General features: G+C 39.8%; 1 protein-coding gene across 4 annotated transcripts in view; it reads left to right on the forward strand.

The window, feature by feature from the left end:
* Positions 1–25,108, forward strand: part of HERC3 (HECT and RLD domain containing E3 ubiquitin protein ligase 3) — a 513,145-nt gene that overhangs the window by 137,923 nt on the left and 350,114 nt on the right. For 3 of the 4 annotated variants that reach the window (XM_059922399.1, XM_059922398.1, XM_059922400.1), the window contains 3 exons: positions 19,083–19,266; positions 19,493–19,595; positions 21,568–23,251. The exons of the other annotated variant lie outside the window; for it this stretch is intronic. In XM_059922399.1, the coding sequence (XP_059778382.1) occupies positions 19,083–19,266; positions 19,493–19,595; positions 21,568–21,776 (496 nt within the window). In that variant the 3' untranslated portion in view covers positions 21,777–23,251. Of the gene's footprint in view, positions 1–19,082; positions 19,267–19,492; positions 19,596–21,567; positions 23,252–25,108 lie in introns of those variants that run through there. 4 annotated transcript variants of the gene reach the window in all.

Genomic DNA, 25,108 nt, shown 5'->3' on the forward strand with positions numbered 1-25,108 from the left:
TGTGAGGTGATACCTCATTGTAGTTTTGATTTGCATTTCTCTAATAATTAGTGATGTTGAGCATCTTTTCATGTGCTTTGTGGCCATCTGTATGTCTTCTTTGGAGAAATGTCTATTTAGGTCTTCTGCCCATTTTTGGATTGGGGTGTTTGTTTCTTTAATATTGAGCTGAATGAACTGTTTATATATTTTGGAGATTAATCCTGTGTCAGTTGCTTCGTTTGCAAATATTTTCTCCCATTCTGAGGGTTGTCTTTTCATCTTGTTTATGGTTTCCTTTGCTGTGCAAAACCTTTTAAATTTCCTTAGGACCCATTTGTTTATTTCCATTTCTCTAGGAGGTGGGTCAAAAAGGATCTTGCAGTGATTGATGTAATAGAGTGTTCTGCCTATGTTTTCCTCTAAGACTTTTATAGTGTCTTGCCTTACATTTACGTCTTTAATCCATTTGGAGTTTATTTTTGTGTATACTGTTAGGGAGTGTTCTAATTTCTTTCTTTTACATGTAGCTGTCCAGTTTTCCCAGCACCACTTATTGAAGAGGCTGACTTTTCTCCATTGTATATTCTTGCTTCCTTTATCAAAGATAAGGTGACTATATGTGCGTGGGTTTATCTCTGGGCTTTCTATCTGGTTCCATTGATCTGTATTTCTGTTTTTGTGCCAGTACCATACTGTCGTGATTACTGTAGCTTTCTGGTGTAGTCTGAAGTCCGGGAGCCTGATTCCTCCAGCTTCGCTTTTCTTTCTGAAGATAGCTTTGGCTATTTGGGGGTCTTTTGTGTTTCCATACAAACTGTGAAATTTTTTGTTCTAGTTCTGTGAAAAATGCTGTTGGTAGTTTGATAGGGATTGCATTGAATCTGTAGATTGCTTTGGGTCATATAGTCATTCTCACAATGTTGATACTTCTAATCCAAGAACATGGTATATCTTTCCATCTGTATCATTAATTTCTTTCATCAGTGTCATAGTTTTCTGCATACAGGTCTTTTGTCTCCTTAGATAGGTTTATTCCTAGGTGTTTTATTCTTTTTGTTGCAATGGTAAATGGGAATCTTTCCTTAATTTCTCTTTCAGATTTTTCATCATTACTGTATAGGAATGCAAGAGATTTCTGTGCATTAATTTTGTATCCTGCTATTTTACCAAATTCACTGATTAGCTCTAGTAGTTTTCTGATAGCGCCTTTAGGATTCTCTATGTATAGTATCATGTCATCTGCAAACAGTGACAGCTTTATTTCTTCTTTTCCTATTTGGATTCCTTTTCTTTCTTTTTCTTCTCTGATTGCCGTGGCTAAAACTTCCAAAACTATGTTGAATAATAGTGGTGAGAGTGGACAACCTTCTCTTGTTCCTGATCTTAGTGGAAATGGTTTCAGTTTTTCACCATTGAGAACTATGTTGGCTGTGGGTTTGTCATATATGGTCTTTATTATGTTGAGGTAAGTTCCCTCTGTGCCTACTTTCTGGAGGGTTTTTAACATAAATGGGTGTTGAATTTTGTCAAAAGCTTTTCCTGCATCTATTGAGATGATCATATGGTTTTTCTTCTTCAATTTGTTAATATGGTGTATCACATTGATTGATTTGCATATATTGAAGAATCCTTGCTTTCCTGGGATAAACCCCAGTTGATCATGGTGTATGATCCTTTTAATGTGCTGTTGGATTCTGTTTGCTAGTATTTTGTTGAGGATTTTTGCATCTATGTTCATCAGTGATATTGGCCTGTAGTTTTCTTTTTCTGTGACATCTTTGTCTGGTTTTGGTATCAGGGTGATGGTGGCCTCATAGAATGAGTTTGGAAGTGTTCCTCCCTCTGCTATATTTTGGAAGAGTTTGCGAAGAATAGGTGTTAGCTCTTCTCTAAATGTTTGATAGAATTCGTCTGTGAAGCCATCTGGTCCTGGGCTTTTGTTTGTTGGAAGATTTTTAATCACAGTCTCAATTTCAGTGCTTGTGATTGGTCTGTTTATATTTTCTATTTCTTCCTGGTTCAGTCTCGGAAGGTTGTGCTTTTATAAGCATTTGTCCATTTCTTCCAGGTTGTCCATTTTATTGGCAGATAGTTGTTTGTAGTAATCTCTCATGTTCCTTTGTATTTCTGCAGTGTCAGTTGTTACTTCTCCTTTTTCATTTCTAATTCTATTGATTTGAGTCTTTTCCCTTTTTTTCTTGATGAGTCTGGCTAATGGTTTATCAATTTTGTTTATCTTCTCAAAGAACCAGCTTTTAGTTTTATTGATCTTTGCTGTTGTTTCCTTCATTTCTTTTTCATTTATTTCTGATCTGATCTTTATGATTTCTTTGCTTTTGCTAACTTTAGTGTTTTTTTGTTCTTCTTTCTCTGATTGCTTTAGATGTAAGGTTAGGTTGTTTATTTGAGATGTGTCTTGTTTCTTGAGGAAGAATTGTATTGCTATAAACTTCCCTCTTAGAACTGCTTTTGCTACATCCCATAGGTTTTGGGTCACCGTGTTTTCATTGTCATTTGTTTCTAGGTATTTTTTGATTTCCTCTTTGATTTCTTTGGTGATCTCTTGATTTTAAGGAGTGTATTGTTTAGCCCCCATTTGTTTATTTTTTACAGATTTTTTCTTGTAATTGATATCTAGTCTCATAGCATTGTGGTCGGAAAAGATACTTGATACGATTTCAATTTTTTAAAGTTTACCAAGGCTTGATATGTGACCCAAGATATGATCTATCCTGGAGAATGTTCCTTGAGTACTTGAGAAGAAATTGTATTGTTTTTGGATGGAATGTCCTGTAAATATCAATTAAGTCCATCTTGTTTAATGTGTCATTTAAAGCTTGTGTTTCCTTATTTATTTTCATTTTGGATGATCTGTCCATTGGTGAAAGTGGGGTGTTAAAGTCCCCTACTATGACTGTGTTACTGTCAATTTCCTCTCTTATGGCTGTTAGCATTTGCCTTATTTATTGAGGTGCTCCTATGTTGGGTGCATAAATATTTATAATTGTTATATCTTCTTCTTGGATTGATCCCTTGATCATTATGTAGTGTCCTTCTTTGTCTCTTGTAATAGTCTTTATTTTAAAGTCTGTTTTATCTGATATGAGTATAGCTACTCCAGCCTTCTTTTGATTTCCATTTGCATGGAATATCTTTTTCCATCCCCTCACTTTCAGTCTGTATGTGTCCCTAGGTCTAAAGTGGGTCTCTTATAGACAGCATATGTATGGGTCTTGTTTTTGTATCCATTCAGCCCGTCTATGTCTTTTGGTTGGAGCATTTAATCCATTTACATTTAAGGCAGTTATCGATATGTATGTTCCTGTAACCATTTTCTTAATTGTTTTGGGTTTGTTACTGTAGGTCTTTTCCTTCTCTTGTGTCTCCTGCCTAGAGAAGTTCCTTTAGCATTTGCTGTAAAGCTCGTTTGGTGGTGCTGAATTCTCTTAGCTTTTGCTTGTCTGTAAAGGTTTTAATTTCTCCGTTGAATCTGAATGAGATCCTTGCTGGGTAGAGTAATCTTGGTTGTAGGTTTTTTCCCTTTCATCACTTTAAATATGTCCTGCCACTCCCTTCTGGCTTGCAGAGTTTCTGCTGAAAGATCAGCTGTTAACCTTATGGGGATTCCCTTGTATGTTATTTGTTGTTTTTCCCTTGCTGCTGTTTTTTTCTTTGTATTTAATTTTTGATAGTTTGATTAATATGTGTCTTGGTGTGTTTCTCCTTGGATTTATCCTTTATAGGACTCTCTGCACTTCCTGGACTTGATTGACTATTTCCTTTGCCATGTTAGGGAAGTTTTCAACTATAATTTCTTCAGGTATTCTCTCAGTCCCTTTCTTTTTCTCTTCTTCTTCTGGGACCCCTATAATTCAAATGTTGGTGCATTTAATATTGAACCAGTGGTCTCCGAGACTGGCCTCAATTCTTTTCATTCTTTTTTCTTTATTCTGCTCTGTGGTAGTTACTTCCACGATTTTATCTTCCAGGTGACTTATCAGTTCCTCTGCCTCAGTTATTCTGCTATTGATTCCTTCTAGAGAATTTCAAATTTCATTTATTGTGTTGTTCATCATTGTTTGTTTGCTCTTTAGTTCTTCTAGGTCCTTGTTAAACGTGTCTTGTATTTTCTCCCTTCTGTTTCCAAGATTTTGGATCATCTTTACTATCATTACTCTGAATTCTTTTTCAGGTAGACTGCCTATTTCCTCTTCATTTGTTTGGTCTGGTGGGTTTTTACCTTGGTCCTTCATCAGCTGTGTGTTTCTCTGTCTTCTCATTTTCCTTAACTTACTGTCTTTGGAGTCTCCTTTTCGCAGGCTGCAGGTTCGTAGTTCCCGTTGTTTTTGGTGTCTGCGCCCATTGGTAAGGTTGGTTCATTGGGTTGTGTAGGTTTCCTGTTGGAGGGGACTAGTGCCTGTGGTCTGGTGGATGAGGCTGGATCTTGTCTTTCTGGTGGGCAGGTCTGCATCCGGTGGTGTGTTTTGGGGTGTCTGTGACCTTATTATGATTTTAGGTAGCCTCTCTGCTCATGGGTGGGGCTGTATTCCTGTCTTGCTAGTTGTTTGGCATGGGGTGTCCAGCATTGTAGCATGCTGGTCGTTGAGTGGAGCTGGGTCTTAGTATTGAGATGGAGGTCTCTGGGAGAGCTTTTGCCGTTTGATATTATGTGGAGCTGGGAGTTCTCTGGTGGACCAGTGTCCTGAACTCAGCTCTCCAACCTCAGAGGCACAGGCCTGACACTCAGCCGGAGCACCAAGGCCCTGTCAGCCACACGGCTCAGAAGAAAAGGGAGAAAAAAAAGATAGAAAGAAAGAAAAAAAATAAATAAAATTATTAAAATCAAAAATTTTACAAAATTATTAAAAATTAAAAAAATAAAAATTTTAAAAAAAGAAGAGAGCAACCAAACCAATAAAGAAATCCACCTATGATAATAAGTGCTAAAAACTATACTAAAAAAACAAACAAACAAAAAACACGGACAGACAGAACCCTAGGACAAATGGTAAAAGCAAAGCTATACAGACAAAATCACACAAAGAAGCATACACATACTCAAAAGAAGAGAAAAAGATATATGTATCTATATATAAAAAAAAAAAAGGAAGAGAGCAACCAAATCAATAAATAAATCTACCAATGATGATAAACTCTAAATTCTAAACTAAGATAAACATAAAGCCAGAAACAAATTAGATGCAGAAAGCAAACCCCAAGTCTACATTTGCTCCCAAAGTCCACCTCCTCAATTTGGGATGATTCGTTGTCTATTCAGGTATTCCACAGGTGCAGGTACATCAAGTTGTTTGTGGAGCTTTAATCCGCTGCTCCTGAGGCTGCTGGGAGAGATTTCCCTTTCTCTTCTGTGTTCGCACAGCTCCTGGGGTTCAGCCTTGGATTTGGACCCGCCTCTGCGTGTAGGTCGCCTGAGGGCGTCTGTTCCCCGCCCAGACAGAACGGGGTTAAAGGAGCAGCTGCTTCGGGGGCTCTGGCTCACTCAGGCGGGGGGAGGGAGGGGTACGGAGGAGGCGGGGCGAGCCTGCGGCGGCAGAGGCGTCGTGACGTTGCAGCAGCCCGAGGCGCGCCGTGTGTTCTCCCGGGGAAGTTGTCCCCGGATCACGGGAGCCTGGCCGTGGCGGGCTGCACCGGCTCCCGGGAGGGGCGGTGTGGAGAGTGACCTGTGCTCGCACACAGGCTTCTTGGTGGCGGCAGCAGCAGTCTTAGCGTCTCACGCCCGTCTCTGGGGTCCGCGCTGATAGCCGCGGCTCGCGCCCGTCTCTGGAGCTCGTTTAGGCGGCGCTCTGACTCCCCTCTCTTCGCGCACCAGGAAACAAAGAGGCAAGAAAAAGTCTCTTGCCTCTTCGGCAGCTGCAGACTTTTTCCCCGGACTCCCTCCCGGCTAGCTGTGGTGCACTAGCCCCTTCAGGCTGTGTTCACGCCGCCAGCCCCAGTCCTCTCCCTGCGATCCGACCGCAGCCCGAGCCTCAGCTCCCAGCCCCGCCCGCCCCGGCGGGGGAGCAGACAAGCCTCTCGGGCTGGTGAGTGCTGGTCAGCGCCGAGCCTCTGTGCGGGAACCTCTCCGCTTTGCCCTCCGCACCCCTGTGGCTGCGCTCTCCTCCGTGGCTCCGAAGCTTCCCCCCTCCACCACCCGCAGTCTCCGCCCGTGAAGGGGCTCCTAGTGTGTGGACACCTTTCCTCCTTCACGGCTCCCTCCCGCTGGTGCAGGTCCCGTCCCTATTGTTTTGTCTCTGTTGTTTCTTTTTTCTTTTGCCCTCCCCAGGTACGAGGGTAGTTTCTTGCCTTTTGGGAAGTCTGAGGTCTTCCTCCAGCTTTCAGTAGGTGTCCTGTAGGAGTTGTTCCACATGTAGATGTATTTCTTATGTATGTGTGGGTAGGAAGGTGATCTCTGCATCTTACTCTTCAGCCATCTTGAAAGTCTCCTCTCTAGGTCTTTTTTGTTTAACAATTCCCTCTTTATTTATCTCTTTCCCCTTGCATCGTACTGTAAGAAGCCAGACCACACTTTCAGTACTTGGCCAGAAATCTCTACTAAATAACCAAGTTTATCACTTAGAAGTCCTACTTTCTATAAAACACTAGAACAAAACTTGGCTAAGTTCTCTGCCACTTTATAGCAAGATCGCCGTTTTCAAATTTCCAGAAAATAATGTGTTCTTCATCTCCATCTGGGACTTCACCAGAGTGCTTTAATATCCATATTCCTAGCACTGTTCTGTTTATGATTTAATATATGTATTTTCTAAGATAGTAGAAGCTTTCTCTCCAGCTCTCCTCTTTTCTTTCTGAGCCCTCACTGGAATCTCCTTTAATGTCCATATTTCTATCAGCAGTCTCTTCAAGGCAATTTAGGCTTTTTCTATCACTGCCTTAGGACCCTTCCAGCCTCTGCCTATTACCCAATTCCAAAGTCACTTTTACATTTTTAGGTATTTGCTACTGTAGGACCCCCCTTCCTAGTACCTAAATGTGTCTTAGGGTTCTCCAGACAAACAGAACCAATAACACACACACACACGAGGAAGATTGATTTTAAGGAATCTGTGTGTGCAGCTGTGGGGCTTGCCAGTCTGAAGTCTTCAGAGCAGGATGGCAGGCTGAAAATTCTGGCAGGAATTGATGTTGCCGTCTTGAGTGAGAATGCAGTCTGGAGGCCAAATTCCTTCTTTGGAGGACCTTAGTCTTTCAAAGCTTTCAACTGACTGGATGAGGCCACCCACATTAGGAAGACTAATCTGCTTTACTCAAAGTCTACTGATTTAAAAGTTAATCACATCTAAAAAATTCCTTCCCAGCAACATCTTGAGTGAGGTTTGACCAAACAACTGGGCACCATAGCCTAGCCAGATTGACACGTAAAATTAACCATCACAGGCTATAATAAAAAAATTCATGCTGATGGTGCTCTTCTTAGGCAGTTGTACCAAAAAATGTTATTGACTGTTGACAGACTTAAAAAATGCACTACATGAGAGCTGTGAGTTTCAGTTTTATTCAGGGACCTTACTGAGGACGATAGCCCTGGAGACAGTTTCTCAGATAACTCTGAGAAATTGCTCTAAAGAAGTAGGGGAGGAGCCAGGATATATGAATTTTTTGGCTGGGAGATACACGTAGTCAAGCATACATCTTGGTAAAAGATTACTGCTAATTACACAAAAAATTGCTCATCTGTATATGGGAAGGTGCAAGAATCTGGGGTCATTGAAATTCTTCCTTAGATATGTATCTTAACTATCTAGGGGCCCATATATTCAAAACACAGAATGCCTCATTTTGTTTTTTGTCCTGAATTCCTTTCAGTGTGTACCGTAGGTCAGGGACGGCAGTAGCAGATGACTTGATCCTTGTAGAACTGGATGGCGGGCAACATTCTTTGTTTTACAACTCCCTCCCTTTTGATCATAAGTTTAACCAAGTTTTGGGAGGCATTTCGTGACCAATTTGTCCCACAGCACTAAGAAGGCTCATTCCTAGGTCAGGCGAGGATGTCATTGATAGGCCACTCAATGTGCTATCTCTGGATTAGGCCCTGTTAATAACTTAAAAATTCTCTGGATCATTTGTCTTACCAGGCTATTAAGATACAGGAAATATTTTCCCTTGTTCCTTTTCCCATATCTAGATTTGCACCATTACAGTTAAATTTGTATAGGGCTTTATATGTGATGAATTGCCTCAAGATGTTGAGCCATCATTAGTTTTGCCCAGGACCTTGTTACACATTGGGTAATGCAAGAAACAACAATCTTATACAGGATGTAAGTAATATAGCTAGTAACATTAATAAGATCATAAGTAGAGATTTGAGCATGAGCTTCCAGAACCAAACCAGCTCCTTAAAAGATCACCAAGACAAGGAAGTGGATCACTTAAGGCAGAAATCAGATTCTTCATGTGAGTCTTTAAATGTGTAACTTTAGAGAATTCATCTGGTATGAAAATGCAGCATTCAGTTTGAATTATGGCATAGGTGCCTGTCTCTTTGAGATGTTGTTAAGATATCAAGGGCCATGTGTTTTGTAATACTGCTTTTTCTCATCATAGAGATCTCAGAATTCAGTAGGCTCATAGCCTGATTACTATCATTTAAGGCCTATTGGGTGAATTTTGTCAAGGCTTTGATGTGGGTGATTACATCTTCCAGTCCTACTGAAGGCACAAAAATAGCTGTTAAATGGTCATACCAGTGAAATACAGATCTCTAGATCTGTCAGCCTTGTATACATTGTAAATTTGCTGGAGTCATATCTAAATTGGAACACTTACGGCCTTGAGCCCAAGGGAATCCTAGAATACATCTTCCTATCCATTCTGGCAGAAGCCAGGGCCAGAAATTGGTGCCACAAAGCTATTGAATTCCATTAGGTGCAACCCAGTATTGCTGGTCACCTGACCCAGTCTCTTGCATACCAATTGCTATCTTTAAGGGAAATGATTTGTTGGCATTTTTCATAAGGCATTCATTCAGCCTAATTTTCTAGTGTTATTTGGCTCATTATCTTTAATGTGATTTAAGTGTTCACAACATAGGGGGGCCCTTAAACTTAAATGACCATAGCCCAGTGTTAGCCGTATAAATCCATCCCGTAACTGAGGGAGGGTCCCTTCAAATAATTGGGAAGTTCTGTTCTTTGACTGAAATTTAGCTCATTGCTCTGATTGAGCTTGAGTAACTTTAAAAGAGAATTCATGTTTATGGCCAGGGCCATAAAAAGTATGATTGATTGGCCAAGTGAGGGGTTCCCATGTAGTAATATCAATAGTGGCCCTACAACTTCTTTCTTCTAAAATAAATTTTCTGAGGGCCATCCAGTTAGAGCCTTGGAGATAAGAAGTCCACCAAGGTAAACCTGAAGTACTGGATGTAGATAAGTGACCACAAACCCAAATATCAGATTGATTTTTGAAATTTGTATAGGATTGTGCCATGATAGAAAACATTTGATTCATGTGCAAAAGCCCAAGAAATCAAGAAAATACTATAAATGATCATATGGGTCTGGTCTGGCATATTAGTATAGCATATTAGTATAGCTGTCTACTTCTGATATTGTCTTCTTGTCCTGTGGGTGTAGTTTCTCCTCTGAGCATTGTTTTAAGGTGATTTTGAGGCCAGCAGTCCTCTCTATAGACCAGTCTGGTGCAGGGCCCCTTCTTCAGAGGGAAATATGAATCCAAGAATCAGTTCCGTTTAGTTTCACCGTGCATGAGCTAGTTATGGGTACTTGATAAGGGTCCTTTCATCTAGGTTGGAGAGAGTCCTTTAAATGATGTCTTTCCAGTATGTTATCTCTTGGTTGCAGGTCATGGGGCATCTGTCTTTATTCAAAGATAGATTACTGTGATAAGCTTCAGAAACAAATTTAGAATGTCCTTTGTAATATAGTTCAATGAAATCTTACAACAATGCAACATAGTAACAAGGAGCCATGTAGGAAGTTGAGTCTCAGGCAGTAAGTACAAATCACAAAGACAGTTAATAACACTAGAAATTAATATCTACTGAAACAATTTTTTTCCTCTCTAAAATCACCCTCATTTCTGCCAAACATAGCCAAATTAAGATCACATAGGCTCTCTGAAATTCGTTTTGCTGGAACTTTTCATAAGGAATCTCAGGCTGAACTTTTAAAAGGTCTCTCAAGGCCAGAAAAGCCATGCCAAGGACTTGGCATCAGATTCTGCCTGCAATATCCACAGATTTGGGTGGGTTCCTCTCTTCTTAAGGTCCACAGAATACCTTGAGATCCATGCACCTGCCAGGAAGTGGCCTCCCTTATTCGCCTGTAAGCAAAGTACTAGGTTGTTTTTCCAAGAGGCTTTATGGCTCCATAAAGTCCACCTCAGTTCTTTAAAGCTGTCTGCTCATATCTGATTTTTGCATAGTCTCAAATATGACATTCCATCCAAAGTCATTAATGCAGCCAATGTTTCCAGTTATCTCCTGTTATATCCCTGTTATAAGGAGAACAGATTCTTATTGAATTTATGCAAATAATAATATTGCCAGAGAATAAGAATACTAAGAGTTTCCAAATTCTGGAGGAATCAGAGAGAAAAGAGAAATGTTTCAGTTCCGCTTACAAAGGTATAATTTACCAAGTTGCTATGAATTATAGTTAGCTTAAGAGGAAAGAGCAAAAGTTTTCTCAAATCTGCAAAAATAAAACATTAAAAAGAATCAAATTTTTCAAAGAGTCATAAAAATTATAATCATCCTCATCAGTTCGTTCAGTCCCATGTTATTAATTCTTGATCTTCTGTTATCAGTTTTATGAAGCCATCAGGTTTTCCATTAGAATTCTTTAATTTCTTACCCAGTTAAGCAGTATGATCTGAAAGTTACCATAAACCTGTGCTTGTCAAAAAGTCCTTTCTATGAATCTTCTTGGAGATGAAGCATTTTTGTAAAAGCATCAGAGTAAAACAATAACTGTATGTAAATGACAAAAGACTTAAAAAGGCACAGTTAAAGACCTGATTACAATGCATTTGTCAAAGAAATTTGATTATTTTTGTACACTATTACAATATTAAATATTAAAATTTAGATATTAAACACAAGATTAAAATATTAAAATAATGAAATTATAAAGTCCACCATATTAAATATATTTACAATATTAAAATAACTAGAATTATGACAACATTATACCAGGACATATGTAAATTTTAGAAATTTCATATAATTTTTAGAACATTTATATTAATAACATTTACCCATACAGTATAACCTAAGAAGGTTTATCACTACTTATTTGATAATGCTAGCCATGTAATTTAACATATCAAATAAGCCTAATTAGTTTAATATTTCTCTTTGAGAGATATGGGAACATACGTATATGTATAACTGATTCACTTTGTTATAAAGCAGAAACTAACACACCATTGTAAAGCAATTATACTCCAATAAAGATGTTAAAAAAAAAAAAATTTCTCTTTGAGATGTTTCAGGGGCCTTCTGAAGCATCCCAAAGATAGCTAGAGGTCAAAAGAACTTCATTTAGAATTTGATTTGAGGAAGTTTGTCAAAGTTATCAAGAGTTTTTAAAACACTTGGTCAAATAGGATTATAGGTCACTGTGAAACAATACTTATTCACTTAACCATAGTGACAATAAAAGATTTCAAAGGCAAATATAGAAAGTTACAACCGAGTACTTAAAAAGTAAAAAAAAAAAAAAAAAAAACAAAACTTCACAATTGGTTATCAAAATCATATAAATATTCCAAGAAAACTTTGTCTCCTTAACAGAGAACCAACTGCTAGTTTTTCACCATCTTACCATTAACATTATAATTCATTTACTCAATTAAGTTTATTCTAATCTTAGCCAGTCCAGACCATGCACAAAACTCTTTTCTCAGCATTTCTTTTCCACATCATTCTATTGATATCACTTCCTTTTTTACCTTTAGATTTTTTTCCTTATACTTTTCCTTTTTCTCTCTCTTTTAAAAATTTTTATTAGAGTGTAGTTGATTTACAGTGTTGTGTTAGTTTCTGCTGTACAGCAAAGTGAATCAGTTATACATATATCCACTCTTTCTTAGATTCTTTTCCCATATAGGTCATTACAGAGTATTGAGTAGAGTTCCCTGTGCTATACAGTAGGTCCTTATTAGTTATCTATTTTATCGATATATACAGTAGTATGTTTATGTCAATCACAATCTCCCAATTTATCCTTTCCCCCTTTCACCCCTGGTTACCATAAGTTTGTTTTCTACATCTGTGACTCAATTTCTGGTTTGTAAATAAGTTCATTTGTACCATTTTTTAGATTCCACTTATAAGCGATATCATATGATAGTTTTCTTTCTGTGTCTGACTTACTTCACTCAGTATGACAATCTCTAGGTCCATCCATGTGGCAGCAAATGGCATTTTTTCTTCTTTTTTATGGCTGAGTAATATTCCATTGCATATATGTACCCCACCTTCTTTATCCATTCCTCTGTCAATGGACATTTAGGTTGCTTCCATGTCCTGGCTATTGTAAATAGTGCTGCAGTGAACATTGGGGTGCATGTATCTTTTTGAATTATGGTTTTCTCCGGATATGTGCCCAGGAGTGGGGTTGCTGGATCATATGGTAACTCTATTTTTAGATTTTTTAAGGAACCTCCATACTCCTTTTTCTCTTCCCCTCTTTTTAACCTCTCTTGAGGACAAAATTACTTTCTTTTTCCTTAACAAAATGCATTTTCATTCCTTATACCTTGTTTTTTTCTTGCATACAAAGATGTTTCCCTTACTAATTTTAGTAATTTTAATCACACATACTAACTAGAATTCTCAACTTTTTTTAAAAAAATTAATTTATTTATTTTTGGCTGGGTTTGGGTCTTCGTTTCTGTGCGAGGGCTTTCTCTAGTTGCGGCGAGCGGGGGCTACTCTTCATCGTGGTGCGCAGGCCTCTCACTATCGCGGCCTCTCTTGTTGCGGAGCACAGGCTCCAGACGCGCAGGCTCAGTAGTTGTGGCTCACGGGCCCAGTTGCTCCACGGCATGTGGGATCCTCCCAGACCAGGGCTCGAACCCGTGTCCCCTGCAATGGCAGGCAGATTCTCAACCACTGCGCCACCAGGGAAGCCCTCAACTCTTAAGAACCTTAATTTCTAGTGAAAACTAAGAAGTAAACAATTTTAAACTTTCCTTTGTTAGCATCCTGTAGATTGACAAACTTATGAATACTGTTTATAATTTCTAAAAAACATGTGCTCTCTTATAGAGAATGTCTCTGTGTGGCACCAAACATATTTATTAATAGTCCTGAATATCTTCTTTTCTCTGTAAAAGGAAGCCTATGTTTAGTAATTAATGTTTCAGTATATTATTTTATTTTGGAATGATCTAGATATTCAGTAAACTTCCATCATTTAACCTAATTTAGCAAAACTCTAAAGTTTCAAGTAACCAAATATTTGGAGAAACTATTTTTAAGTAGACATACCATAAAACATAATTATCCCTAAAGGGTTCACCTAAAAACTCTTATCTCATTTACATTTAATTATAAAAATTTCATCATACCAAGTTATTTTTCTTACTGACAAATTTTGTAATAGAAATAAGATCTTAGTTGACTTTTAATAAACCTAGGTACAATAAAAGTATTATAATGAATGTCGGTGACTCTAAAGAGTCTGTATTAATTAAACCAGCAAACTTAAACTAAGTTTAGTACCGAATATTAATTTAATACTGAATATTTCCCAGATCATGTGAACCTGAAATTCATTTGGGTTAGTTTCTTTTATATTTCTGAGACTGTATATAAGTGCTTAATTTCCTTTAAGCCAATTAAGTAGAACTCATTGACAAATTAATTTTGGCAATACTATTCAGAAGTAAAGACATATATCTATAACACACACACAGACATATAGACAGATGTAATCAGAGATCTCATAGCTTCATTTTAAAACTTAGTCATGAATCGGGTATTACAATATAAAACTTACTAGTTTATAAATAACAGTTGGAATAAGTTAAGTTTACTCGCTTGGGTTTAAAAGGCCTCTTTTTTCCCTTTTTTCCGTCAGTCCCAGGAATTAGAGATGGTCTAAATAAGAGTAAGATAAGAGTTCTTGAGAGCTCTGGTAGAACATTTATATCTCAAAGATGCAAGGAGAGAAATGCAAGCTCCTCCTAGAAGGACTTCGTGCCCCTAGGGTCAGAATTTTGAAAGATGTTTTATCAAGCTGCCTTGCTCTAACTGCTTATGCAAAAACCAGTTTGGGAATGCCAAAAAAAGAGCCCCATCTTGGCCATTTCAGGGAGGATTTCCTTAATTCTGAAGTAAGTAAGTACTTGCAAGTACAAGTTCTGTATGATAGGTAAACCTGTCTGGGGTATTGGTCAGGGGTTATCTGACATCCCCTTTTCTTCTGTTTGAGAGACTCTATTTCTCATTTTAAAATTGGTTTGTCAGAATAAAATCACTGCTGAAAACTGTGGTGGGCCGATGTGCGGCTTGTGAGCTTAATTCTTCTAGGTGTCACCCTAGAGTCGTTTTAGCTCTTTTACGTGTCTGGGTTTCTCTTACTGGCAGCCTGAAAATGCTCTGGGGGCCCTGAGCACTGAATGGCCCATTCTTGTATGTGCGCCCCTGGCTGAATGAGTGTCTAAGGAGTGGCTTTCCCTAGGGACCTGCTGCACGTGTGAGGCCTTCCGCCACCTCTCCCATAAATGCCTCAGTTGCCCGAGAAAGCTGTAACCACCGGGTCTCCCATAAATGCCTCAGTTGCCCAAGAAAGCTGTAACCAGGCCGGGAGGAGCTCTGTCTCTTATCTGTGGAGCTGAAAGCTCTCCTACGGTATCTTCACTTTTATTCTAACAAATCCTGTTAAGGTAGATGATTTGAGGAAACACATCAGGTCAGCCTCCTACCTAATCACCCAGTCTGAACCTTCCCAGTGTCTTTCAAATGAACAGAATCTTCCCATTCTCTCTCAGCTGGGCACTTTCTCAGAATCTTACAACTGAACACTTTCTCAGTATCTTACAAAGGAAAAGTCTTACCCAGTACTGAATAAAACTCAGGATTGTCAACCAAGGCAGGAGATCCGAGACCAGGAGAGACTCAGCCAAATTCGTCTGGACTCTCCAGGGAGGCACAAGGGCCCTTGCTGGTACCAAGGTCCAGATCCTTGGAGAGTTCAGGTGAAGGAGAAAAGTCTGCTCTGGGTCCGTTCATGGTTGCCAAAACTCTTGACTGAAATGAAGATGCACAACATGAGAGCTGTGATTTGGGGGTTTCTTCAGGGGCCTTACTGAGGACTGTAGCCTCTCAGATAGCTCTGAGGAACTGCTCCGAAGAGGTAGGGAAAGAGCCAATATACGCGAATTGTTTTGGCTGGGAAATACATATAGTCAAACATACATCTTGGTAAAAGATTACTGCTAATCACAAAAAAACCCTCAGATATCTCAAGTTAATGATTTTAGTGCTTATCTATGTATGGGAGGATGCAAGAATCTGGTGTCATTGAAATGCTTCCTAATATACCTCTTAACTGTCTAGGTACCAAAACACACAGAATGTGTCATCCTGTTTTTCATCCTGAATCCCTTTCAGTGTGTACCGTAGGTCAGTGACGGCAGCGCCTTATGACTTGATCCTTGTAGAACTGGACGGCGGGCAACATGCTTTGTTTTGCAGGCTTTGTCTGATGGGTTTCAGGAAAGCAGTATATTGTCTGCATTGTGAGAACTTTCAGCATCTATAGTTAAGATGTACAATAATCTTTTTTACATTGGTGGCTTTTATTTTTAAAACTGAACATTTACCCCATTTTAAAGATGAGAAAAGAGAGGCTTAGATACAGGACATGGCAGACCCTGGACTTGAACCCCTGTCTACCCCACTATCCAGCATATTACATTGCCTGTTGGTTATTGTTTTATGCTGGTCTCAGCCTGTCGACAACCAGTGTTGTGATTGGACCAGTCCTTGTGGTTCTGATACGATTGCAAGATGCCCTTCAGAAATATCCATCAGGACGCTTTGAAAAAAAAAATAAAGGTATATTACTTACTAGACCTGGAAATTACATGGCACACCGGGATCACACAGTAAGGTTGGGTCAAGGGTGGTGGAGAGAAAGCAAGAGAGTGGGAGTGAGAGTCTGGGGTTCTTCTCTTTTGGGGGGTTGACGGTGGAGCCCTAGGGTTTCACGGGCTCACTCTTTGTAAATTTAAAACATAAGAGCAGGAATTTAATGCGTGGGAAGAGAAAAAAAGCGAGTGGCCCGAACGGTCAGTTATCAAAATCAACCGAGATCTCTCAAAGGAACTCCAGTGGCGAGAGGCACCCTGCCTCTTTACGTAGTCTGGTTGTGTGGCTGGAACGTGTTTATTCTCCATTAGCTGTCTTCCAAGTGGATGCTTGCACAATCAGAGCACTTGCATTACAAAGGGAGGAAAAAAAACCCCAAACTGTCAGGGCTCATACTACAGTTAGTTGTCTGTGTAGATTGGTTAATTATTGGTGACCAGATCTGCCTGGAGGAAACCCAAAATGTTCAGATTGTAGTTTTGTGAAGTGTAGTATATATATTACAGAGGACACGTGGAAAGTGTCTGTCTTCAAAGTGTCTGATTTTTTTAATTTTTAGAAAAAAAAATGTAAATACACAAAAGCACTAAACTAATATGACAGACTTCTGTGTATCTATGATCAAAGTTTAAACAGATAGTTATTTGCTTTAGGTTTTTTTAAAAAAAGAATTACTGAAGCCATTGAAATTCTTTCTGTACATCCCCTTAATCCTATTCCTCTCCTCTCACCCTCCTTTCCTACATAGACAAAACTCTTATGAATTTTATGCATATTCTTTCCTGTTTTTATATTTTTATAGTATGTGTAATAAGACAAAGATGTTTTTACATAATGCTTTTATTAAATACACACATTTTATATATATGTCCTATACATAATTTCATACTCATACACAAAATCTCATAGCCATAAACAATGTAATAATCACTAACATTTACAAGGCGGCCTCAGTTCTAAGAACTTTATATGTATTAACTCATTTAATTTTAGTAACAGTCCCATAAATTATGTACTCTCATTCTCCCCATCTTACAGATGAAAAGGGTGAGGCACAGAGAGATTAAATAACTTGCCCAAGGGTCACAAGCCGTAAGTGGCAGAGCCACTGTCTCTTATAGTTAATGTTTTAAGTGTTAAAAAAACAACTTATATAAGTGCTGTTATATTGTACTTAACGTTGGTTTTTACTCAGCATTGTTCTTGAGATTCTATTCCTTTGGACAGAAATTCCATAAAGTGCTATGCTTTTATGGTTTCCATCATATGACTTTACTGTCTTTTCTCTGTCCATTCTCATATTAATGGATATGTAGTTTTGTTTCTCGCAATCTTCTGTATTGCAAGAGAACGCTGCAGCAAACGCCCCTGTACTTGTCTTTTTTTTTTAAATTAATTAATTAATTAATTAATTTATTTATTTTTGGCTGTGTTGGGTCTTCGTTTCTGTGCGAGGGCTTTCTCTAGTTGCGGCAAGCGGGGGCCACTCTTCATCGCGGTGCGCGGGCCTCTCACTGTCGCGGCCTCTCTTGTTGCGGAGCACAGGCTCCAGACGCGCAGGCTCAGTAGTTGTGGCTCACGGGCCTAGCTGCTCCACGGCATGTGGGATCTTCCCAGACCAGGGCTCGAACCCGTGTCCCCTGCATTGGCAGGCGGATTCTCAACCACTGCGCCACCAGGGAAGCCCTGTACTTGTCTTCTTGTGCACACATGTGAGGAGTCTCTCTGGGGCACCAGCTGGTAGTAGAGTAGCTGGGTTAAAGGGTATTTACATTTTCAACTTTTCCAGATATTGGCAACTCCTTCTCCCAGATGTTTATGCCTCAGTGCACAGATTACATTCCCACTAGTCAGAGACGGAATATACATACAGACAATGGCCAGACCATATATCAAAAGGGAACTCTGACAGAGAAAGACAAATATCATATGATATCACTTGTATTTGGAATCTAACCAAAAAAATGATGTAAATGAACTTATTTATAAAACAGAAATAGACTCACAGGCATAGAAAACAAATTTACGGTTACCAAAGGGGAGGGTGGGAGGGATACATTAGGAGTTTGGGATTAACATATACACACTACTATATATAAAATAGATAAACAACAAGGACCTACTGTATAGCACAGGGAACTATATTCTATTGATATATCTTGTAATAACCTATAATGGAAAAGAATCTGAAAAAGAATATATATATATCATATATATATCGTACATATATAACTGAATCACTTTGCTGTACACCTGAAACTAACACAACATTCAAAATTAACTACACTTAAATTTTTTAAAAAATGGGTAAAAAAAAAAAAAAATCACAAACCGCCAAAACAAAAACAAAACAAACCAGAACTCTGACCTGTAACCTGCAGAAACCTGCCCAGAAAACCAACTCCTTATCTACAGTAAGCAGCCCAGGAAGCCAGCTTGCTTTGAGTCAGGCTTGCAGAAGCTATTGTCATAATTAGCATTTGACTGATCCTTAGTGAGATGGAGCCATTGTATTAAGACAGTTCTTTCCAGAGGTGATTAAGGGATTTAGAGTAAGGTGTTAGGAAATTACCTTTTAAAGGAGGGGAGGATACAAATGTCAGATGGGTTTAGCTTTATTCATTTTTGAAGAGAAAGGAAGTAGTCTAGAACCATTATCTTAGACTTTTTCTTTTAAGCAGAAAGTCTTATTTTTTTTTCTTAACTAAATTATGTAGGACCATAAACAAGATGAAAACTGGAACATCTCAGGTAAAATAAAGTCAGTAGTATGGTTCCACCCACCTGGCCCCCTCCCCTTCCTTCTTGCCTCCCCTGCCCCCAGATGACCCAAGACCCCCTTGGTGGAATCCTAGGGCTGGGTGGGAACCTGCAAGATGCTGTAGGGTGCCTGCTGGTGAGAGCATTTGATGAGATTGTTCATCTCTCTCAGCCTCAGTTAGAAGGGGAACGTGATAAATTCTACCAGACTTTGGGCTAAACGTACTCTATTTCTTTGGTCTCCCGGCAGGCAGGAATTTGTGGATGCTTATGTGAATTACATCTTCCAAATCTCAGTGCATGAGTGGTACACAGCCTTCTCCAGCGGCTTCCTAAAGGTGTGCGGTGGCAAAGTGCTTGAGCTCTTCCAGCCTCCAGAGCTGAGGGCCATGATGGTGGGGAGCAGCAGCTACAGCTGGGAAGAGCTGGAGGAGGTAAGCCGGCAAGGTGCCGTCTGTCACCCCCGAGGGAGCGGCCCCGGCCGGGCACAGTGCCCAGAACCTGGTCGCTTTCTTAAGTATTCCCCCGGTCAAGTAGGACTCGGAGGCCTCCTGCATCTCAGTGGCTATTTCTTACTCTCCAGTGCAAATGGTGTGCAGACGTCCACTTGTCATATCCTTCTGGAAGATCATTTTGTTCTTTTTGTCTTTTTTTGGGCAGACTGCCATCTACAAGGGTGATTACTCAGCTACACATCCCACTGTGAAACTATTCTGGGAAACATTTCATGAGTTCCCATTGGAAAAGAAGAAGAAGTTTCTCTGTAAGTAATATCAGTATGGTGTTTGTCCCCATTTCAGTTTTGCGTATGGTACAGGATGGTATACTCCGTGGTGAAGTTCAACTCTTTTAAACGGTAAAGGGTAAGTAAGGAAATGTATTTACATTTTTTGTCTTAGTGATATCTGAGGCGCAGCAGAGGTCGTTAATCCTTATTTGTTGTGTAACGGGGTGGGTGGCATGAAAGGAAGAAAAGCATGTCACTGATTTTTAATTGCTCTAAAAATACTGTTTATTTTATATGAAGGTGATTCCTTTAAGTATTACATTGATGAAATCGAATTGTTTGGATTAACCTCCCTTTCTAGCCTTTTGAAAATATTAGTGTCTACTGCAGATGTAACTGGGGAGATGTGATTTATAATAGCTTTATTGAGATTCAGTTCACACACACATACTGTTACAATTCAGCCATTCAAAGTGTACCGTTCTGTGGTTTTTAGTATATTCAGAGTTGTGAAACTATCAATTAATTTTAGAACACGTTCACCACCCCGAGAAGAAACACTGTACCCATTAGCAATCTTTCCCCATTTCCTCCCAGCCTCCCACCCCTTACCAATCTGCTCTGTCTCTATGGATTCGCCTGTTCTGGACATTTCATATAAATGGAATCATACAATAAATGGTCCTTTGTGACTGGCTGGATGACATTTGAGAATGGTAGTACATTTGGAAAGGAGAATGAAGTCTAGTTTACATGAACAAATTACCCTTTTAAAAATAGTAGAAATCTTTGTGTCATAGTGTAATCAGAGTCATAAATGAGCCATTGAATAGCATAACATTTTTATCAATATAAAATGAAAAAAACAGAGTTTGAAAGGCAGTCTCTTTTGCTTTTTTAAGAATGAGCATATATTAGTATTAATGCAAGATTTACCCCCAGATTCTACTGCTCCCATGGAGTAAGGATGAGAGGAAGCGGAGCTCTTACAAAAGAATTCCTAAAAAGATCCCTGCTTCCCCTCTGCCCAGTTACGTGGGCCCTTGAGAAAAAGCGGCATATGAATCAAAATGACAGGATAAGATTTGCCAGTGGGTGTCGTGGAGCTGTGACGATCAAGAGGCGCTTGCCCTTGGTCCGGGGATTTCCTCAAAAGAAGATGCTTTTCTGTTCAGAGACCATTAGACTTTCGTAAATTTTTATTAACTTTACAGATTTGGCAAGAATGTTTATGTATCGTAGCCTCAGGTAGTGACGGGTTATTTGAAAGTGCTCCTTAACTAATGATTTCATTGTGTCGATAGTTAATTTTCCAGCAGTTCAACAAAGAAGGTTATCTAGTGCTGGAGAACAGGAAAAGACAGCTGGGTTGGTCTTTTTTTCCCCTCCAAGTCACAAGTGTGTCGCAAGAGGGAAATGTCTCATATAATGTTAGTGTCAGATCTTCTGGTTTAAGAAAAATGGAGAGACAGGGAAAGAAAGGCAAGCGAACAGACCCCAAATGGAAGTTCACCAGCCAAGGGGGTCCAATAAGCACAGACACTTGAGGGGAGAGAAGACCCTGAGGCCCCATGGACTGTAGTCTTCTTCCTGGTTTCTGAGGTCAGCTCTTTTCCTAGGTCAGCAGTTCCCTTCCTCTTTGATTTTGTGAAAGCTCATAACATTTATGAGGCCATACATTTCACTGAGGCCATCTTTTTATTTGGGGGCATTTTTGAGCATCTTTCCATTGGATGGATGCTTTGTGTCAGTGTAGAATTAGGGTCTGAAATTAGCCAATGAAAAGTATAGACTTTTTATCCATATAAAACCAAAACACAGGGTTTGAAAGGCAATCTCTTGCTTTATAAGTGAGCATTTATTAATACAACACATATTGGCACACAAAAGTGGTTGTACTTCTCGCATGAGCCACAGGGTGTCACCCCGTCGCTTCTGTTCCCCCCTGGGCCGCAGAGAGCCGCTCCCCATTTACCTAGCTGGTGTTTCCCGTTCTCTTCGTCCGCAGTGTTCCTGACAGGCAGCGACCGCATCCCCATCTACGGCATGGCCAGCCTGCAGATCGTCATCCAGCCCACAGCCAGCGGGGAGGAGTACTTGCCCGTGGCCCACACCTGCTACAACCTTCTGGACCTCCCCAAGTACAGCAGCAAAGAGGTCCTGTGTGCACGGCTGACCCAGGCCCTTGACAACTACGAGGGGTTCAGTTTGGCCTGAGGCTCCCCAGCTTGCCTCAGATTCCCCTTCCTTCCTCCACGTCCACGTTGAGGCCCATACAGAAAATCATGGGGAGTGAGTTCTGGTTTTTTTAATTGTATAAGTGGGTTGGAACTTTTGAATCCTGAACCCGGTTGATGCATTTCTGGGGTGGTAAGCAGTGACCTTTTTGAAAAATCAGGGGTTAGGAATGGGGTGAAAAACTGGCCCTTGTCTGGGAAGCGATTTTGTCTCTAAACCCAGTTCCCCATTGTTCTGTGCACTTGTGACTATGTTGTTGTACTCTGCTGGATAAAAGGGCAGTGGATTTTTAAACTTGCATCCCCCAGATGTCTCTCTCAGCCCTGATCTTTCCTCATGACGCTTCCTTGTCTTCCTAACTTCTCATTCCTCTGCAAGAATGATTTGACTGACCTGTCCTTTCTCACCTGCACATGCAGAACATCTCCTTTCTCTGCAGCCTTGGAAATGCTCCTGGCTTGTTGCCGTCCAACCCTAAGGACTGAGAAGGAAAGGATTACTTCAGAAATTCCCAAGCCCAACAAGCTGAATCTGGGTCCATGACTTTGGTGGAACTCTTGCGAATTTATGGGAGCCTTTCATAAACCTGCCTTGCCTAAAAAAACAGTTCTTGAAGGACTGGCCATCTCCCTGTGGCTCTGCCTATTCCCGGCCCTCCTCAAAGGGGTGCAGAGCCGCTTGGCTTCTCAGCTGAGCCGAATTCTGTCTGGTGGCCCCGCCAAGCCCTTTTGACAACAAGATGAGGTAACAGGCCCTCCCCCTCTTGCATCATTTTGCTTTTGGAGCAGGTTGCATTAATTTTCTAGGGAGTATTTTCTCCCAGAAAAGTAGAACTAATAAATTTCTTATCCTTTTCCCTATCACTTTCTGTCTCTACCACTTCATCTCTCCTCCCCACCCTCCTACTTTTCTCTTCACTTCATCCCATTCTTTGTTACCTGACTTAACGTCCCTTCCTCTCCTCTCCTCCTAGTGGATGCATGCAGTCTATTTTAGTTTTCTATTTAAATTGCAAAATTTCTACTCAGATTTTTTTTTTTTCCTCTTCCCTAACTGCTAAGACTTAAGGACATTCTTTATTATGGAACTTTTGTTTATTGCATTTGAAATGTGTGTTTACAGTGGGATTTCAGGAGGGATTGTGTTTGAAGCAAATACATGTATTTCAAAAATCATGACACACTCAACCTTCTTCATCCTGGGATAAGAAAATTCTACATGAGCAAAGAATCCATGTCAGCCTAATTTTAAATTCCTAGTCACTAGAGAAAAGACTTATTTATATAAAATGAAGTATTTATGAACCGTGAGACAGCATCAAATCTCAATGAAGGATTATAGATTTTTTGCTTTTTGTTTTTAAAACTTATTCCAATTGCTGAATTGGTAGTTTTTCAGTCTTTATAATACAAGATTAAAAAAAGATATACAGTTATATGAAACGTTTATTTTCTATGTGTGTGCATATAGTTCAATATTATGCAATAAATTTGCTGTTTTAACGTAACCAGAACTGTTTCTTCTTGTACTTGCAGAATGGGTAGCTTGCTTTCAGTAGAAGAATTAAGTCATCTACCCGAGTAATCTAATAGAAGGTCAAATTTGCTTCCTGCCACAAGAGAGTAGAACCAACTGCTGGGAAAATGAAGAGGAAAACAAACAGGGTAGCGGGGGGAGCATATGGCATTAAGGATGGATGGGATTTCTGAAGCTTATGATGGGTGAAAAGGCATTTCTCACGGAGGGGAAGGCCTGAGCAAGGGCTTGAACATGGGGGCATATTTAAGGAAGGGCCAGGAACAATTCGAAGGGAGCATCAGAGGAAACAGAATAATGGTAAATAAGACTGGGGAGAAAGACAGCAAGTTTGGGGCTGAGGAACCAGACTAAGCCTTGGGCCTTCAAAATGTTCAGAGCCTTGGGGTGGGGGAAGGAGGCAGTGATAGGAGTTGAGCCTGGTTTTAAGAAAATGCGGATGAGGGTACCTGTGGAGGAATGGAGTGGGAAGGACAGCAGCTGAGAGCAGTGGGGTGGCAGCAGTGGGGTGAGAAGAGCTATGCGCAGGAGAGATGGGAGGAGTGGAGGCGATGGGAGAAATTAAAGGTGAATCTAAGACTTATTAATCTAATGGCTGATGCTAATTAGCCCACTTATACACAGCAAAAAAAATTTTCAATAAGTTTTAAAAAGAATTACCATGTACTGTTTTTACCAGACTTAATAATAGATGGTTTAAAAAGTGGTAAAGAGAACAGTAGCTTTCCATTAATAAGAAGTAAGTTCCACTCAACAAACAAACACTTAAGAGCATACATAAGTGCTCAGTTTGGGGGACAAAAAAGCCTATTACCTTTAATTTTGAATGAAAATAGCCAAGTTATTTTAAATTTGGGGGGGGGGGGCTTCAGAATCCTCATCCATGAAATAAGGAGACTGGACCAGATAATTTCTAAGGTCACTGAGCTCTAAAATTACTGTACATAGAGATGCTCAATAAATTCTTCTAAATGTTTGTTGCATGAATGAAATTCTGTGCTGCTTTTCTAAAAACTATTTATTTTTCTGGCATATATTCTCTTTTTTCCTTTATCACTATTGCTTTAGAAGACTCTTTAGGTAGGCATTTCTAGATTTACCTACCCACCTACCTACCTACCTTCCCTCACCTGCAAACAAACATTTGGAAGTTTCTTCACTGTTTTCAGAAATGTTACCTATTTAATGAAAAAATAATCTCATTAAAATAAGGCAACTTTTGGTGGGTGGGATTTAATGAAAGTGTAACCAGGCAATTTAGCCAATTGTGATTAACTCCCGCTCCGTGTGAAAGCTTTTTGATGACTAAAAAGGTTCTCTATTAATAATCCTGGAGAGCCAGGGTTGGCAACTACAGCCTGTGAGCTAAAATGGGTTTTACATTTTTAAAAGGGTTGGGGAAAAAAAGGATATGTGACAGCAATTATCTGGCCTACAAAGCCTAACAAACAAACATGTTAACATCTGGCCCTTTACAGAAAAAGACTTGCCCCAACCCTTGGAGACCAGACTTGCAGGAATCACAGTAACAGAGTCGATAACTTACTTAACTGAAGTCTCAGGAGGAACTCGGTCATAGCTGATGTTGAACTAGAGAGAACAAATTTCTGGGCCTTTCTGCCACGGGGGTAATACGAAAATCAAGCTTTGTCTAAGATTAACCCACAGAAATAGGCATCAAGGTTTTGTGATAATAACTAACTACCAGGTATTGATTGTAGGCCAGACCCTGCACCAAACATTATCTATGTGCTATTCAGTTTAATTGCTACCAC

This window comes from Balaenoptera ricei, chromosome 5 (genome assembly GCF_028023285.1).
Source record: "Balaenoptera ricei isolate mBalRic1 chromosome 5, mBalRic1.hap2, whole genome shotgun sequence".
In the NCBI taxonomy this organism is placed as follows: Eukaryota; Metazoa; Chordata; class Mammalia; order Artiodactyla; family Balaenopteridae; genus Balaenoptera; species Balaenoptera ricei.